Here is a 20,368-nt window from a genome sequence, read left to right as displayed (position 1 = left end):
TTGCAAATCATTGTATTCCGTTTATATTTACATCTAACACAATTTCCCAACTCATATGGAAACGGGGTTTGTATTTTTATAAAACATTTAAAAAAAAAAGAAGTAATACATATATTTAAATATGAATCGTTGTTACTAATATTAACTTGTAACACAAAAAAAAACATGTCCACCACTGGCTTATTTACATGTATTATTTTGCCTTCCCTGAATTTTGGAATTCAGTTTGGCCGATTAAATTAGAGAGGAAAAAAAACAAATTTTTGGACAACACATTTTCAATAAAAGGCAGCACGGTGAAACGGGTTACTGCTGGGGCCTCACAATAAGAAGGTTCTGGGTTCGACCCTTGAGGATAGGTTGATTGGCAACACTAAATTGGCCCTAGTGTGTGAATGTCAGTGTGAATGTTGTCTGTCTATCTGTGTTGGCCCTGTGATAAGGTGGTGACTTGTTCAGGGTGAACCCCGCCTTCTGCCCGCATGCAGCTGGGTTAGGTTTCAGCCACCCCCGTGACCCCGAGAGGGACAAGCGGTAGAGATGGACGGATGGATGGAATTATTGTTAGGAAATAGGTGAACATTATTGTAATATAATTAAACTAATAAAACAATGTCCCTTATGATTTATAAACCAAACATTTAGGTTAATGAAACATGTTCTTATGTCACCTATGACCTTTCTGCCCTCAAGGTTGTGTACAAAAACAACGATTTCAAGCTGGAGCTCTCCCGTCTGGCCATAGAACGTGACCCCAAAATCTCCCTAAACGGCGACCTGGTGTTCCGGTGCGAGGATGTGGCCGCCCTGGACCCGGTCACCTTTGAGACCCCCGAGGCTTTCATTTCGCTTCCCAAGTGGAACACTAAGAAAACAGGATCCATCTCCTTCGACTTCCGCACCTCAGAGCCCAGCGGCCTCCTGCTCTTCAGCCACGGGCGCCCTCAGAGTCCCAAGGAGCAGAAGCCCGGGAGGGAGCTGAAGACGGATTACTTCGCCGTGGAGCTTCTGGATGGCTTCTTGTATTTGCTGATTGATATGGGCTCTGGTAAAACAAAACTGAAAGCCAGCCACAAAAAGGTCAATGATGGAGAATGGTGTCATGTGGACTTCCAGAGAGAAGGAAGGAAAGGTAAGAAGTCTTATTTTCCTATTTGTTTATTTTTACGCCCTATAAGACCATCTCACATTGTCACAAATGGTAACATCTGCCTTTATGAAAGATTGCATAATGGCCAAGCTTGGTGGATGCTCCATCTTCTAATGGTGTGTTGTTGTAAATGAGAAAGTGTGTGTCTGTCTGCATGCGAGCTTGCTGCTGCTTCTGCTGTAATTGGCTTTTAATAGAAAATTAAGACAGAGCTGTTAATCACAGAAAGAGAGTGAGAGAGGGGGCCTCTGTTTCACCTGCTGCGTTATGCTTCCTTTCTCCTCCATTTAGCATGTTAGCAGCACATTAGACAGATGCTTGATTTTTTTTTCATCCCTGTCCTTTGTCGTGTGCACACAATCATTTGCGAACTGCTGTTATGCATGGATCCCAAAATGTGGTTTCTTCTTTCAGGCTCCATCTCAGTCAACAGCCGCAGCATGCCCTTCAGCTCACCAGAGGGGAGCGAGATCCTCGACCTGGACAGCGACATGTACCTAGGCGGCCTGCCCGAGTCCAAAACGGAGCTCATTCTTCCGCCCGAGGTGTGGACAGCGTTGCTCAACTATGGCTACGTGGGCTGCGTCCGTGACCTCTTCATCGACGGCAAGAGCCGAGATGTGCGGCGCCTGGCCGAGATCCAAAGTGCCATTGGTGTCAGCAGCTTCTGCACCCGTGAGCTGCAGAAGCGCTGCAGCAGCGCCCCCTGTGGCAATGGTGGGCTGTGCAAAGAGGGCTGGAACCGTTACATATGCGATTGCACAGGCACCGGATATCTTGGCACCAACTGCGAGATAGGTGGGTTTAAGGTGATGCTGTAGGGACAACATAACATATCAGACCTTGGACCCCAGATTATAAGATACGGTAATCATCTTTGTTTTGAGCTAATACAACCACACAGGTGTGGAGCACCAAATTCCGGGGCCCCATACCCAAGACTTCTGAAGCCCCCCTCAGCATCCCACTCCAAGCCTGCCCCACACACTTGATTTGTCAACTTGCACTAAAAAACTAATGAATGCATGGACTTGGTTGAAACTATCTTAATTAGGTAATTGAATTTTAAAAGATGGGATTAAAATACATTATCTACAACATATGTAGATAAACCACTCCCTAATAATTTGTTTTTGTTGAAAAAAAAAAAAGTGCAAACAAATTCTATCTAAATCATGTAACCTGTCATTATTCACTTAAATGTGTTTATAATCAGTCAAGTTTTCCTTTACTTCTGAGAAATTAGCTGATCCAAATATGATTATCATCCGTGGATAATACGACTCATAATAATACATCATCATTATTCAGATTATGCTATTATTATTGGTGCATCTCCTGGGGTTAAGTCTCCCCCTGTCTTTAAAAAACTAGGGACTCTGTTTCTGACTTAAATTGAAGATTTTGCACAAGGAGATGCACAAGTGAAATGCACACATAACATATTCTTATGCTGCAACACATACATTTATTATATATTTACATCTATTATATCACCTAATCCTTCTTCCAAAAATGGTGTGTTCCATGCTAGGTTTGATTCTATCCAAGTGGAATGAACCATTTCATATTTTGGTGTAATTAGTTGGGTAGTTGGGTGCAGTGAGTCTAATATATTTTCCATTTTATTCAAGCAACCTTATTGTTGAATTTTCACAGTTATATCAATTGTATATTAGTATAGTTTATGACATCTTTTTTAAAATGTACATACTCAAATAGCAAAAACACCTTTTTTTCATGGTTTACAAAAGCCCGGTGACCTCCCTTTGCTTGGAGCACCAGTAAAACCTTATTGACAAGGACATTGTGCATTTTAAGTACCTTCCATCAAGGGTGTTTTAAGACGAGCTGGGACAAACTAGTGTACATCACGTTCAAACCAAATAGACCCTTCCTCTGTAGTATAGGAGAGATAGAGCCTATATTTAAAGCACACACAGCATAGAAAGAAGATGAGGCAAATTATTATGTGACTACAGTGAAGCTCTTCTGCCATCCTGTGGCTATAATATTAAAGTTTAAAAGGTATGTCAATTCATGCAGTACAGAAATGGTAAATGGTCTTTATTTATAAAGCTCTTTACTATACCTGAAATGATATACAAAGCGCTTTACATTATACGTCACATTCACACACTGATGGTGGGAGCTGCCATGCAGGGCGCTAACAACGACACCTCAGGGGTAACGGTAAAGGGTTTTTCCCGAGGACACAACAGCACAGCCGTGAGCAGGATGGGGGAAACTGGAATCTAACCTTAAACCCCCAAATTGCTGGCACGGCCGCTCTATAATCTGCGCCTGCACATTTTATTTTCTGTCCAAATGGAAACAAATAATGCAGTTAGTAAGAAAACATAATGTACTTTATTGACGGATATTATTCCCAGCTGGTCACAGGCCCCAAAAAATTATTTTCTGGACTATAAAACGCACTTAAAATCCTAATAACCCGGTGCGCCTAATGTAGGGAATAATTCTGGTTTCGAAGCAATTTTATTTGTTGTATGGTGTAATGATAAGTGTGACCAGTAGATAGCAGTCAAACATAAGATACAGTACGTGGTAAAATGTATGATGGCAATGCCACTCAACTAAACATTTTATATGTTCCATTGAACATTTAAAACACTACACATGGCACTTAAAAATCTATCAAAATGTTTAAGTAAGACTTTGGTAAGCTATGAAGCCGCTCCGCTGGTTAATTGTTGGCGCATTAAACATATGAGTATTATTATGGTGTTTGTACAAGATAAGACATTAACTGGCATTTTGTTTCAGAATATTACGCAAAATAAACTTTTCTTACTTTCTGGTACCTGCTGATCTGTATTTGGGATATTCATAAAAGCTGAAAAATTTACGTTGTTGTGTGGCATCCGATTTTGCCATTTCTAATATAAAGTAGTGTAACGTTCTTACTATTATATGTCAGTAAACTCACCCTGAAAGCACTAAACCATACCTGTGTAGTGAGTTTATATTATTCACCCAAGAAACTTTTGTTATTCGAGTTCACGGGACACATTTTCGGACTTGTTGTTTCGGGATGAGAATATGCTGCATCGTTATTGATTTAAGTAAAGTCTGAAAATAAATTAAACAGTAAGCTCCATTTCTTGACACTTCTTCCAAAATTCTGACCAAAGAACCAGCATTGCATGTTATGTAGACCACAAAGAAGTGTTTTCAATTCAGACAAAAAAATAAAAATAATATGACTCCTTTAATCCGCCCTATAATCCGGTGCGCCTTTTATATGAAAACAGATCAATCAATCAAAGTTTACTTAGATTGAAACCAGACCATTCATCGGCAGTGCGCCTTGTAATCCGGTGCGCCCTATAGTTTCTGAAAATACGGTAAATCGAAGTGGCAGGCCAGAACTGGCCCATTAGTTTGACCCGTGTGTATTAAGATGTCTTGGCAGAGTAATTGTGATGGAAATGTATGTTATTCACAGTAACAGTTAACACATATAATCTCCATCTAAAATACCTGACATTGTTTTTTTTGTTTTTTTCTGTGATTATAGGGACTATAATGCCTCATCACACGTTTGCCCATCTCTACAACAACATATACTATAGTGTTATAACAATGCTGTCTTGTTTTAATTAAATTTTTACAAATGCCGCTTGTCAATGACTAACGAGCTGCAGGCCTCAATTGGAAGCATCGCTGCAATTTGGACACCACATAACCTGTGCCTCCTCTTCTTCCTCATCTTGTTCAAGATAAAATCCAACCCAGCTGGCACAAGATATTGATACAATGTTGATTATACAGACATGTCCTCTGAAATTGACTTTGAAAAAAAACGTTGCAAAATAGTTGTATTTGTAAATTGAGACAACGTTGATGTCTACCGTTGGATCCACGTTGTTGGTTGGGAAATGACCAAATTCCAATGGTCAAATCAATGTCACAACCTGACATTGAATAAACATAGTCAAAAAGGATGTTGGTTCAACGTATTTGTGATGGAAAATGACCAAATTTCAGTGGTCAACTCAACGTCCGAACCCATGTTTCAACATTAGGTTTGAGTTGCTCAATGTCAGGACCTAATTCAACAAGTTCTCAAAGTTGTTTTAATGTCTCGTGCCTGCTGGGAAAAAAATAATCACATGTGTTTTCTGCTTGTACTCCAGTTCATTATGGCAATAAGAACAATTTTCATTCCAAAAATGCTTCAAACTTTACATTTCCTCTCTCACTCAGAGGCGACAGTGCTGAGTTACGACGGCAGCATGTACCTAAAGATCATCATGCCCGTCACCATGCACACGGAGGCAGAGGACGTGGCGTTGCGCTTCATGTCGCAGCGCGCCTACGGCCTCCTAATGGCCACGACCTCCAAGGAGTCGGCGGATACGCTGCGACTGGAGCTGGATGGGGGCCGTGTCAAGCTCACCGTCAACCTAGGTAGGCCGCCGTCATTCCACATACTTCCTTTTTCCCCCCCATCTGCAACCCGTGTCCCTCTTTCTCCACTTCTTGGGCCTAATAAAGGTAACTTCCAGACACTTACATACAAAGATATACAAATATATGCACTGCTGTTTTGTACAAAGCAAAATATTAAGCACACTTGGACTAAAACGCTACTTGGAGTAAGAAATACCCCCTTTTGACCACTAGATGTCGGTCAAAGACAGAATATATTTGCCCTGTCTCCATGATATATGCCCTCTCTTTTTATCTTTTTAATCTTTACCTTTGGTTGTTAGTCTCAAAGTGGTGCTTCTCTGCTTTTCTTCAAACTTTTTTGGGGTGTGCCAATGTGAGAGATTCCCATGGTGCATCATCAATATTAGCATGCTCCAAAACGTATTCCTGCCAGGAGCTGAGGAAGAGCAACCACCATAAGAGAGACGTTAAGGGGCTCTTTCCTCTTTTCTCTCTTTTTTTTCTTATTTTTTTTAATTTTCTTTAACCCATCCACAGCCACCTCTCCATAACCACAAAACTTTTCATCCCTTCAATGGCCTGTGGGTCTGCGGCCTCGGATCAAACAGCCTTGGAGACCGGCTCACACACACTAGGTTTATAAATATGAATAGTTTATACGGCCTATAATGCAACATTTACTGTAAATGCCTCAATAATGACTCAGTTCAATTAACCCAAGGCCTTAATACAGGGATCCTCAAAATACAGCAAGTTTAAAAAAAAAAAAAATTGTATTTTTTTGTTTGTTTTTGTAAAATATTTCCTGTTCAGACACACTGTTGTCGATGTAGATGCCCAAAACTGCTGTACATATTTACTTTCCAGAAGAGAAGTGTGAGATATGTTTTGGGATATATTTAATGTTTGGCAGAGCCAGACCAAAGCAGGAGGGAATGCTTTAGAAACTAGACAAGAGAGATTTTGTGTCCATTTCCATTTCGATTGATGGAAGTGTTATTTTTACTATAGTTTTTGGTCTCTTTTAAATCTAATGTTTTGAACTTTTGGATTCTTTTAAGTCCAATGTTTTGAATCTAATTGGACAAGAGGGTTACAATAAGTCCACTTTCTAGCCCCTCAGCTTTACCATGAAATGATTAACGTGGACTCCGTTGAAAAACTTATTCGGGTGTTACCATTTAGTGGTCAATTGTACGGAATATGTACTGAACTGTGCAATCTACTAATAAAAGTATCAATCAATCAGTCAAAAACAGTGCACTTTAAATTTTTGCCGTTGTCTACAATGAACTCATCAGCTCCGGTAATACTTCCTGAGCAGTTTGCTCCTTACCACTATTACAACATTGTGTTGCTGCATTGTACTTGTTCATAAATGACCACCTGTGTTAGAGACAGCTATGACTGCCTTTCACCTTCTTTTACACTCTTAACAGTTTTTAAAGTTGGAGTAATTAACTTGTTAAACATTTAATACCAGCTTCTCTCCAATTATCACCTGCTACCATTACCAGTCGTCCTTTGACACATCACGCGTCAAATACTGTGGCTTCATTCACCACATCACTTATTTTGGGGTGATATATTGTTTTTTTTCAAAGCATACAATGACTAAATAAGCTAAATATGTCAATACTACAGTAGTATTGGCCACTAGAGGAGACCAAACTAACCAGTGCACTGTTCAGTATTGTGTAAACTGATTGGCTCAGCCTCATGCAGCATTACTATGTTGTTGGGCACAGGTGACGAACGTTTTATTTCATGTCTAGATGGCTCTCATAATGTAAAATGCAAAATGTATTAAGAAGGTTGTAAACACATTTTTTTATGTATTAGCTGTGAAAATATTTTATTTACTGTATAATAATGATTGTCTAATGATTACTTTGCCTAAATTCATCATCTTTGCTATTTAGGTAAATACATGCCTTAAATATAATTGGAGCATTTACAGTAAATGTACGTATTAGTGGTGGTGATGTAATAATTTCATTACTTGATTCTGCATAAAGATTCCAGAATATATTTTTATGTAGCATGGGCATGGCCTTTGTGCTTGTTAATTTTATTTGACATACACAAGTGGCCCATACAGTTTAAGTACTGTTCATTTATCAGAGCTTTGTGTGATGCTGGTCCCCGGCTGTTTGTGTCCACTATTCTGTCGTGGTTGACACCTCGAGACCACAGCCCAGCCACCCTGCCACATGCAATGCCATTAGTTGTTAAACTAGCATATCATATTACTGGAAAAATGTTTTTTTTTTGTTCTTTTGTATGAATTTTTTTGGGGGGCATTTGTATGAACCAGGCATGAGGTAGCTGGGATGTGCAGATCACCCTTTTTTGTCGCTGTTTGGTCTGTTCTCTGGATCTCCCAAAAGTGCTGCAGAAGGCATGTGCCCCTCTAGTTTTGTGCAAAGATGGACACATATAGGTGGATGACACAAACCCTGCAGGTGTAGGGAAAAGGTAATAATAAGTCTGTAAAAAGCAATAAGACAACTACAAAATGATTTGGATACAGTGGAACCTCAATTTACATAATGGTTAATGGTCTCTATTACAGGGTTCCTAGATAGAAAGTTTTGTATATTAAAGCAAATGTCTCTATAAAAACAAAGTAGACATGAATAATGGGATCCAACCTGGACAGTAGTCCATATTTTAGTACAAAATTGTGCATAAAGTGTTTGTATATCAAACAACCATAACAAATCATTGATGGATCAGCTCTCTATTTAATAACAAAGGCAGTAAACAACAACTAGCTGAACTGTCACTCTTCCTATTCAGCCACTCTGCCAACACTCTGCCAACACTAGCACTGTTGAGCACACACAGTTTGGAATCACAAAACTCCATAAATTTAACAGCCAGGTTGCTACAATGATATGGAAATATAAAATACAATTCACTTTACCTTGTCGGTTAATCTTCTTGCCGAGTAGTCGGAGAAAGGAGACAGTGCAGAGGAGCGGCAGTGTGCGCTATGATATTTACTGAATTTGTAAAGCTACACATCTCTTGTCCATTGCTTTCTTTGGACTCATTCTGAGCTACCAAAACTAGGAACATTGCTGTAAAAAGGCTTAAAAAACACACCAAGTATGAATTAGCACAGTGGCTAAGTAGACCACTGCTCTGCTGATTGACTACTGAAGATCGATAAGCCCGCTCACAATGGCTGTGCTTCCTGGCACAAAATGGCTGCTATGCAGGCACACAGTGGGTGGATGAAATGTTCATACACTGGGCAATTTTTCGTACAACAAATTACTGTTTCTTTCAGTCAGTTTTTTCATGAATCAAAAAGTTCTTATCAGGGTTTTGTAAATTGAGGCTCCACTGTAGTTTACATGATAGGATATGACAAGATAGACTTTATTCATCCCACAATGGGACAATTATGTCAAAAAATAAGGTAAACAAAGTAAACAGGAGGGAAACATAAAAAAAAACAAAGGACACAAAAGACAATACAAAAGGCACAGAGTTGATGCAACCAGCCCCCACTTCAGCAGCGACATTTCTACATTTAAAGCTACAAACGCAAAACACAATGAAAAACTGAAAAAAAACATATGTTAGACCAGTCTGGACACTCCTATTTGTGTTAGCATGCTATTATTGATTTGATTTGGATTCAAGGATTTAAGGAATTTACCTGTCATACATACACATGAGACTTATGAGATGGAAACACATTGTAAGTTCCCTATTTAACCCAATGAGTACTACAAGAACAATATTATGTATATAATAGTTTAAATGGAATAGATATAAATAAGCAATGTTAATATGGGTTATTATGAGTATATTATGAATAGATAAATATAATTCATATTTGATTTGATAAAACAATATTTTTGTAATGTATTTACTGAATGTATTTTCTGTTCATCCTGCAAAATATGGCAGCATGGGGCAGTTTTGTATACAGTATTTATAATTATTTGTACATTTTTTTTATTGAATAATCATGAATCCCATTAAAATGTTTAAGTGTATCCTCCTCCTGTTGCACAATTTTGCCTTCTGCAGTGTTTGGGAAGGAGAATGCGAGAGTGTAAAGGGTGAATGCTGGGATTGATGAAGTGAAAGGGTGATCCTGACTCCGAGTGTGTCCCCGGATGGTGGCCCCAAAGCAATTGTTGGTTGTCTGCAGAATGTACCTTGAAGGATGTAAAATGTCTCTCTCTTTCTCTTCTCTCTCTCTTTCTTGCTCTTTTGATTTAATCTCACCATTTCGCTCTCTCTCCCGCCAGATTGTATCAGGATAGACTGTAGCCTCAGTAAGTGGTTCTATCCATTCTTCTGACTCAAATGTATCTCATCTCATCCCAATGCGGTGCAGTGGCCCTTTTCTGCTCCCCCCGACCTCATTACCACTGACACTGCTTGTTATGCCTGTCGCTTCTTTTTCTGCAAACTTTACAGTTGCATATGTTTTCCCCCTCTCTTTTAACTTTGTTTTTTCATTTCTTAATTAAGTTTTCTCTCTTCAGTTTACTGAATTTTGTATTCGTTTTTTTTTCCCTTTCCATTCACTTTCTGCTGTTTTACGTTGAACCATCCCTCATTGTATCAGAAAAGGGCAACTTGACCCTACCATAAAATTTTGTTTGTTGTCATTATGCAGCACAAACATTAGTCTGCAAAAAAAAAAAAAAAATGACAGAATATTTGCGGGTTTCATTTCTGTCAGAATTGCACACTGGGGGGCCTCGCAGGTAAGTGGCGGTGGGCCAATTCTGTGACAAAAATGGAGAAAATCTGACGTTTTCCACCATGTTTGTTTCATTGTCTTAAGAAGGAGTGACTATTGTGTTTTTCTGTGAGACGAGGTAAGTACATTTAGTAGTTTAGGCCCTTTGACAGGCAAACTGCAGTAATACAGCAATACAGAAGTGAGGGCCCATCCAAATGGGCCAAAGCATGAATGCGTAGTGTGAGTGTAAGCCAGTGGGGGCCAGGTCCTGTACCAAAGTGCTTGGCACTCAGCATTAAGGGTTGGAATTGGGGGTTAAATCACCAAAAATGATTCCCGGGCGCGGCACCGCTGGTGCCCACTGCTCCCCTCACCTCATAGGGGGTGATCAAGGGTGATGGGTCAAATGCAGAGAATAATTTCGCCACATCTATCTAGTATGTGTGTGACAATCATTGGTACTTTAACTTTAAAGTCCAGCATGATATGACTGACCAACAAGTATGTGAAGTGCATCTCAGTTGATGCAGAACTCTTTTGTCCACTAGATGTCACACAAGTACATGTTCTTAGCTTTCCGTCTTACTCAGAGGCTGTTTTTGAATCTGCACAGGCTACAGAGCATCTGTGGACACAAATATTGGACATCAGACATGTTTTATGCTTGTTTAAGATTCATATGTTGGAAATGTCCTGTGGTTATTAATCCACTCATTGTCATTGGTCATGTCGTGAGGTCTCAGAGTTATCGCTCACAAACTCTCCTTGGCAGAGTGTTTGCTACTGTACACCCTCTTTTTTGGGGTGACTGAGCACTTTGCCATTCACTATGTGTTAAAATGATCTCAACAAGTGTGCGAGAATTTGTAGAAGAAGTTGCATCTTTTCCAGGCCTGCCACAAAATACAGCATTTAGTTTTTCTGCAATCGTATTACATTACCTCCTCCAGCGACTAGTAAGGGTGTGATTCTATCTGGAACTTGGCATCTCAAGCAGCCATCATCACCTTCCTCAGAGCTGGCATGAAAGCAGCTTTGGTGTGACACATGGCAAACTTTGGACTGTGAAAGCAAAGTGCATACAGAAAAGGGATGAAAAATGTCTACATTGACTTTTTATTGTTAATGTGTTAGACAACCCTGAATTTGATCTTGCATCATTTTAAGTGCTCGGTGTGGCTGTTTGTAGAAGTGTACATACAGTGGGGCAAAAAAGCATTTACTCAGCCACTGATTGTGCAAGTTCTCCCACTTAAAATGATGACAGAGGTATGTAATGTTCATCATAGGTACACTTTAACTGTGAGAGACAGAATGTGAAAAAAAAATCCAGGAATTCACATTGTAGGAATTTTAAAGAATTGATTTGTAAATTATGGTGGAAAATAAGTATTTGGTCATTTCAAACAAGGATGATCTCTGGCTCTCACAGACCTGTAACTTCTTCTTTAAGCAGCTCTTCTGTCCTCTACTCGTTACCTGTATTATTGGCACTTGTTTGAACTTGTTTTCTGTTTAAAAGACACCTGTCCACAGCCTCAAACAGTCAGACTCCAAACTCCACTATGACCAAGACCAAAGAGCTGTCGAAGGACACCAGGAAAATAATTGTAGACCTGCACCAGACTGGGAAGAGTGAATCTACAATAGGCAAGCAGCCTGGTGTGAAAAAATCAACTGTGGGAGCAATTATCAGAAAATGGAAGACACAAGACCACTGATAATCTCCCTCTATCATGAGAATGGTGAGCAAAAATCCCAGAACCACACGGGGGGACCTGGTGAATGACCTGCAGAGAGCTGGGACCAAAGTAACAAAGGTTACCATCAGTAAGACACTACGCCGACAGGGAATCATATCCTGCAGTGCCAGGCATGTCCCCCTGCTTAAGCCAGTGCATGTACAGGCCCGTCTGAAGTTTGCCAGAGAGTACATGGATGATACAGCAGAGGATTGGGAGAATGTCATGTGGTTAGATGTAACCAAAATAGAACTTTTTGGTATAAACTCAACTCGTTGTGTTTGGAGGAAGAAGAATACTGAGTTGCATCCCAAGAACACCATACCTAATGTGAAGCATGGGGGTGGAAACATCATGCTTTGGGACTGTTTTTCTGCTAAGGGGACAGGACGATTGATCCGTGTTAAGGAAAGAATGAATGGGGCCATGTATCGTGAGATTTTGAGCCAAAACCTCCTTCCATCAGTGAGAGCTTTGAATGGTTGACCAAATACTTATTTTCCACCATAATTTACAAATATATTATTTAAAATTCCTACAATGTGAATTCCTGGATTTTTTTTTTTACACATTCTGTCTGTCACAGTTGAAGTGTACCTATGATGAAAATTACAGACCTCTGTCATCATTTTAAGTGGGAGAACTTGCACAATCGGTGGCTGACTAAATACTTTTTTGCCGCACTGTAGATTGTGGTCAAAAGTCCCATACATAAAGCACATTGTGTCTCTTACTGTGCACGCTACCGCAGATAGGCACGCATACTCCAATTGAATGTTGGTATTTTGGGTGTCATGTTCTTCCTTTGCACCTGCTAAAATATGCATCGCGATGCATGTATCCGTCATTCACTGCAGGTGCATTGTGCGCTCAGCTATTGCAGTCTTTTTGCATTGTAACGGCACTTAGTGCAAACTAATTTGTAGTGACGATGTAATTTGTAGTGGCTGTTGTTGCATCAATATTTATTTTCTTATTCCCAAGCACTCATTCTGTCTTCTCTAGCACGGTAAGGTCGAATCCACGTTTAATTTTCACCCTTAAAGCAACAGATGATGTAAGTTTAATTTGAAATAACAATTTTAAAATCTGACCTAGACGTTGAGTCACGACATACATGGCGGACAATGACTAATACAGTTTGCTTTGCCTGTCTGAAAGTATTTGCCGTTTTCTGTATTCTTCCCTCGACAGCCAGGTAATACAAAGCACATGATACCTTTTTTATCACATCCAGGGGAGCCCACATTCTTGTTGACTCTCCTTCGACAAATTGGTGAAGTTCTTTGGAAAGTAGAATTACAGCTGACCTCAACATTCGACAGTTATCTTGCCGTCTGAGAAGTGTTGTATTCAAAATAGCTGCAATCGCTTTCTCTTAAGGTATTCATATGTGATTTCCACAAGCGTCTGTACAGACGAAAGAAAACACATGGTATGTCTGGATGACTCACATCCATATTCACAGAGGTTACATCAGCGTTACAAAACTGCTTTATTATGAAGCTGACTGTGTGGCGTTCATTCTTACTTCATTTCCTGTGTGGGGCACAGTCTCTCTGGCGTCACTTCCTCTCAGAACTCAGTTTGTAAACTATCAAAGAGTCCATACAAAGCTAAGAACCAGAGACTCAAGAACTACACAGTGCACTTACCCCTGTAACAAATTGTCCGAAGTGGGGGACCTTAAACGATAGTTTAGTGTGGCTGAAACGGGGCTTAGGCTAAACAATTATTAGTTTTTTAAAGGGTTACCCGGCTTAGTGTAGACAGAGCTTCAGAAATGTAAATCGACGCATTTGATTTTGTATTAGGGTTTATGTTGTTGTCATGGTGACATTGGAATTTTCACTTTAGTGCTTAGACCAGCCAGTACGCCTTATATGAATGAGTGATGTCTAATTTACAGCATTTACCATTGTATTGAAGCAAGTGAGTTCGATTCCACAACTGTAAGGGTTTTTTTTTGAGAACATCAAAAGTGTTAATTACTCTGTGATGGCTATAGTTGCTGTGACTTGTTACCCCAGTCTCTCCACATTTCATGCCTCTCTCTCCTGTCAATCGTATTATAAGTACAATTAAATACAACTCCATATCAAGATAGAGAGACATTTAAATAAGAATGACAGAATGTAATCAACAAAATATAAGCGGTACATGAATAAAAGTAAATCTTAGGTTGTACAATGCTCTTATTATTAAGTAATATGTATGGTGTTGAATTCAGGCTACATACGTTTCATTGTGATTGCCAAAGAAAACCTCTGTGGTCATTCTTTAAGGTATATCATCTGAGCAGAGAACAGTTTTGTTTCTTTCACATGATCAGTGTGTATATATGGTACTACAGTTCACCTGACTGACATGACAAATGAGAACCAGGGATTACCATGAATTGATTAACGTGGACCCCGACTTAAACAAGTTGAAAAACTTATTCGGCTGTTACCATTTAGTGGTCATTTGTACGGAATATGTACTGAACTGTGCAATTTACTAATAAAAGTATCAATCAATCAATGAAAAGGGTTGGACTGGGTCAAAGATCCGACCCTGGACTTTGTTGATTCAAACCATCCCAAACAATCCACATGCAGATTGTGTGCCAACTCACCCCATATAAATCACAAACCCCTAAAATAACGACTATGTTGAACAATATCCCTTTAAAATTGTGGAGCCGTGAATAAACTAATAATAACTAATTGCTTACTTGCTCTTGGTATAGCTCGGTTGGTAGAGTGGCCGTGCCAGCAACTTCAGGGTTCCAGGTTCGATCCTCGCATCTGCCATCCTAGTCACTGCCTTTGTGTCCTTGCACAAGACAGTTTACCCACCTGCTCCCTGTGCCACCCACACTTACTGAAAAATGTAACTAAGATATTGGGTGTCACAATGTAAAGCGCTTTGAGTCACTAGAGAAAAGTGCTATATACATATAATTCACATCATTCACTAATTAAAAAGTTACTGGAGTAATTCATTTAAAATTTAGGACTGTTTATAACTCACCCATATACAAAACACATTGCAACAAGCGTGTAGATCTGCAATGTACATTATTAAAAAAAAATAAATAAAATAGGGCTTTAAGTGTGAATAAAAACAAATACAATAATATCGTTATTGTTCTCCAATACTTTAGATAGCTATGGTTAGCTATAACTTACCGCACCATCATGTTTGCTATTTATGTAATATAAAGTTTAGTAATTAAGTGACCGTTTTGAACCATGTATTAATGTTTTGTCCATGTCCACGCCATGCTGGAAGAAGGCACACCTGCTTAACATAATATTACTCCTTCATTAATATGCATTTGGGTTTTCATCAACATTTATTATTTCATCCTCCTATCTCCTCAAAGCAGTTGCTGATGTGAGGGTCATGGTGAAGTAGTCAAACATCTCCATGTTTCTGCTTTTAACAGTCTACGTCACTAAAGCTTTTCCTTTTGTATCTCTTCATTTCCCTGCACGACCTTTTAGTTTTTACATAGGTTTTCTTATTTTAGTTTTTTTCTGTGTTGTTTATCTCTGCTCTGGCACGGATAACCATTAAAGATGATTGCACAAGGTAGAGCTAAAACATGCGTGGGTGGGACTTCTGAGCCTTTGTGGCCTTTCATTGGGCCCTGGCACCAAAGAGCCTTGACAGACAATAAATGGACTGAGCCAATCAATTGCCATCCTTCTGTCAGTGTTGTGTTTCGGGAAATTGAGTTGTAGCCGGCTGCGGATGACCAAAGATTGTTTATTGAGAGAGGACGCTCTACCATACAGTGATTTACAGCACACACACTGTCATACGCAAATTATATTTGCAGTCAGTCATATCATCTTCTTTTTGTCACTTAAATAAAATACGGAAGACATGACCTCGATGTCCTCAAAGGCAGTTACGGCCATTGCTCTGACTACACACAACATTCTATAGAGTTTGTGAAGTTTGAACAGCATCAGACGAAAGCTTGAGTGTAATTTATTTTTGAGATGCTTGAATTGGATTTTGATTTGTAAAGGCAATTTAACGCTCCAATGGAGGCCAGCCATTTTTTTATTTAATGCTCATTTGATCTTCCACCACTGCAGGCCAAAGTGATGAAGGCAGCTGATAATATTCTGCTTGCATAACGACTGTGCACCATCGCAGCAGGCTGAGCCTTATTTAAAATATTTACCTGTGTGTGTGTGTGTGTGTGTGTGTGTGTGTGTGTGTTTGTGTGTGTGTATATATATATATATATATATATATATATATATATATGTATATATATATGTGTGTGTATGTATTAGGGGTGTGGGAAAAAATCGATTCAAATTTGAATCGCGATTCTCACGTTGTGCGATTCAGAATCGATTCTCATTTTTGAAAAATCTATTTTTTTTAATTGATTTTATTTTAAATCAATCCAACAAAATAATACACAGCGATACCATAACAATACAATCCAATTCCAAAACCAAACCTGACCCAGCAACACTCAGAACTGCAATAAACAGAGCAATTGAGAGGAGACACAAACACGACACTGAACAAACCAAAAGTAGTGAAACGAAAATGAATATTATCAACAACAGTACCAATATTAGTTATAATTTCAGCATAGCAGTGATTAAAAATCCCTCATTGACATTATCATTAGACATTTATAAAAATGTAAGAAAAAGAACAAGAGTGTCACAGTGGCTTACACTTGCATCGCATCTCATAAGCTTGACAACACACTGTGTCCAATGTTTTCACAAAGGTAAAATAAGTCATATTTTTGGTTTGTTTAATAGCTAAAACAAATTTACATTATTGCAATCAGTTGATAAAACATTGTCCTTTACAATTATAAAAGCTTTTTAAAAGAAAATCTACTATTCTGCTAGCATGTCAGCAGACTGGGGTAGATCCTGCTGAAATCCTATGTATTGAATGAATACAGAATCGTTTTGAATTCGAAAAATATCGTTTTTGAATCGAAAATCGCATTGATTCGAAACATTCGATTTATAATCGAATCGCGACCCCAAGAATCGATATTGAATCGAATCGTGGGACACCCAAAGATTCGCAGCCCTAGTATGAATGTATATATATATATATATATATATATATATATATATATATATATATATATATATATATATATATATATATGTGTGTGTGTGTGTGTGAGAACAATATTTTTTTTAAGATTTATGTCCAAAGGAATCAGTTAACTCAGAATGGATGACATGTTAAAAACATCACAATGTAATGAAAAGCTATATTTGCTGATTGTCAAGTACACCGGTACACGTATCGACCGAGACCAAATACTAAGTCAAAGAATGATGAAAAGATCCATGAAGGGTTGGGGCAAGGGGTCTTTGTGACCACTTCTTTATGAATATGCTTTATTCTGCCGTCAGTGTGTGAATGTGTGTGTGAATGGGCGAATGTGGAAATACTGTCAAAGCGCTTTGGGCTCCTTAAAAAGAGATAGAAAAGCGCTATACAAGTACAACCCATTTACCATTTATTCGCATTTTTCATTAGATAGATGGATGGATGGATGGATAGATGGATAGATAGATGGATAGATAGATAGATAGATAGATATAGATAGATAGATAGATAGATAGATAGATAGATAGATAGATAGTACTTTATTGATTCCTTCAGGAGTGTTCTTTCAGGAAAATAAAACAAATGTTGATAAACAGAGACATTTTTAGGGTTTTTTTGCAAAACAATTGCAAATTAAAAGGAAAGTTTCAATAAACTGATGTGATTTACCTCTGTAATTATAATAGGGAGATTTGACGAAGGAAAAGTAATTATTGAACAAGTATAAACAGAATAGATGTGTAAAAAGCATCTTTTCAAAATGGCACACAAAATTAGTCTTAAAACTAGCATAACTACTCTTGCGCCATATTTTTTGTCTAAGTTTAGTGATTAGCCCAACTTTGTACATGCTTATGTTGATAAAACAGTCCCGTGAAAACGTGATGGACAAATGAATATATATAAACAAATAAAATATGTCGGTTCAGATCCGGGATGACATTGTGGTTTGTGAAACCCTTTCATTGAATAAACTTTGATTTATAGATATGTTTTTGTAGTAAGCGGTAGGGCATGCAACGAGGAGGAATGACATCCGAGCAGCCAACAATCTCGGCTCATATGGCTGAGAATGAAGAAAGGGCCACGCAGACTTGAATGCCCACATATGCACGTCCATCATACTGTGACGTCACAGTGTGCCCACTTAAAAAAGAAAAGACTGCAAAACACAGCATTCAAAGGCATCTAAAACTGCATTGAGACTCACACATCCAACTATTCTCAATCAATCAATCAATCAATCAATGTTTATTTATATAGCCCCAAATCACAAATGTCTCAAAGGACTGCACAAATCATTACGACTACAACATCCTCGGAAGAACCCACAAAAGGGCAAGGAAAACTCACACCCAGTGGGCAGGGAGAATTCACATCCAGTGGGACGCCAGTGACAATGCTGACTATGAGAAACCTTGGAGAGGACCTCAGATGTGGGCAACCGCCCCCCCCTCTAGGGGACCGAAAGCAATGGATGTCGACCGGGTCTAACATGATACTGTGAAAGTTCAATCCATAGTGGCTCCAACACAGCCGCGAGAGTTAAGTTCAAGCGGATCCAAGACAGCAGCGAGAGTCCCGTCCACACTGTAACATTTGTAAATCAGATATATTAAGGAACAAATATATTTAATGTTTGGGTCAGTACGGTAATACCTGAGACTGTGATACCCCTTGATGGCCATCCTATTTTGTGTTAGCCCCTCCCACAGCTAAATGGCTTTGCAGGCAGATCGATGTCATTACAACGAGCCTAACGAGCGAGTGGGCAGCAGCCGGGAGCTGTCAAGGGCCATCGTGCCTCGCCGAGCTGACAGCCACCCCGCGGGACAAAATGGCGACGCAGGGAAATCATAAAGCTGCACTAAGGAAAGGCTACGTAGCGTGGAGCGGGATGGTATGATGGAGCCTGCAGATGGCGCAGGCATGTTTTTGCACGAGTTTGATGCCCCTAAAGGAGCTGTAAAATTCCAGAAGCAGGATTCATTTGCTACCTCCCCCCGGAATCAATCTGCCGCTCTCGCAGCATCTCCACGTTTCAAGTGTGTCTTCCTGACGCCGCCATATGCAGTTGTTTGGTGCTTGATGTTAAATCAACACCAACAGTTTGTGTGCCACCCCGCCCCCTTCATCCCTAATTGGCCGTGGGCAGAGGATACGCATTCCTGTGTTTCAGCATAGCACGCATTTGGAAAAAAACATAGATAGTAAAGTCAACATACTTGTGTGGATGCACACTCAGGCCTTAGCTCGCTTATCTCTGTAATTGGCATAGGGTGGGTAGAGTTCCAGGTTCGGGATATAAAGGCTGGGGGGCATTTAGAATATGTTTGCCTAATTTTTCTTACTTCACCCCAGTTCCATCATGATCACACATGCTCTAGTTTTTTTCAAGTCGTTCATACATAACATTCAGGAATAATTATTTGTGACCTCAACCTAGAGTACCGTTAATACTAATGGTGTAGGCAGGACATAATCACAATTTATGTTGTATTAAAAAAAAAATGAATTAGACAAATGTAACAGGGGTTCAATCCCAGGCTCGGGATCTTTCTGTGTGGAGTTTGCATGTTCTCCCCGTGAATGCGTGGGTTCCCTCCGGGTACTCCAGCTTCCTCCCACTTTCAAAGACATGCACCTGGGGATAGGTTGATTGGCAACACTAAATTGGCCCTAGTGTGTGAATTTGAGTGTGAATGTTGTCTGTCTGTCTATGTTGGCCCTGCGATGAGGTGGTGACTTGTCCAGGGTGTACGCCGCCTTCCGCCTGATTGTAGCTGAGATAGGCGCCAGAGCCCCCCGCGACCCCAAAAGGGAATAAGCGTTAGAAAATGGATGGATGGATGGAAATGTAACAGTAACAGTCTGAACAATCTGAATCTTTGTTTTATTTTTATTCAATAAAGCTTTACCCATTTCTGATGTACAATGGCGACACACACAATTGTACATATTTCTCCAGGAAGCCAAGCGTTCCCAAATCGAGAGACTTTAATACGGAAGAGGGTTTTTAATCTCTGGCTTCACCTTGGCACTATTGCTATCCATGACAGTGCCAAAGACGGGGATGCTACGTTTTTGTTTACATTGTAGACACATGACTATAGGCAGTTACAGCATATTTATTTTGTTTTATTTTGTTAGGGGAATTTTTTCCACCTTAAAGTACTGTATTTTTCGGACCAAAGGGCGCACCGGATTATAAGGCGCACTGCCAATTAGCGGGTCTAT

The 20,368-nt window shown here is 39.5% G+C and overlaps 1 protein-coding gene across 7 annotated transcripts in view; it reads left to right on the top strand.

Moving 5' to 3' along the window:
• The window catches only part of LOC133560314 (neurexin-2-like), a 1,077,892-nt gene that overhangs the window by 559,183 nt on the left and 498,341 nt on the right, over positions 1-20,368 (top strand). For 6 of the 7 annotated variants that reach the window (XM_061912740.1, XM_061912739.1, XM_061912738.1 and 3 more), the window contains 4 exons: positions 694-1,132; positions 1,565-1,948; positions 5,381-5,584; positions 9,844-9,870. In XM_061912740.1, coding sequence (XP_061768724.1) covers positions 694-1,132; positions 1,565-1,948; positions 5,381-5,584; positions 9,844-9,870 — 1,054 coding nt within the window. The remainder of the gene's footprint in view (positions 1-693; positions 1,133-1,564; positions 1,949-5,380; positions 5,585-9,843; positions 9,871-20,368) is intronic. The other variant, XM_061912737.1, reaches the window with a different exon arrangement.

Source organism: Nerophis ophidion, linkage group LG10 (assembly GCF_033978795.1).
Source record: "Nerophis ophidion isolate RoL-2023_Sa linkage group LG10, RoL_Noph_v1.0, whole genome shotgun sequence".
NCBI classification, from domain to species: domain Eukaryota; kingdom Metazoa; phylum Chordata; class Actinopteri; order Syngnathiformes; family Syngnathidae; genus Nerophis; species Nerophis ophidion.
Note: the sequence above shows the minus strand (reverse complement) of the source record. Positions and strands in the feature narration are given on the sequence as shown.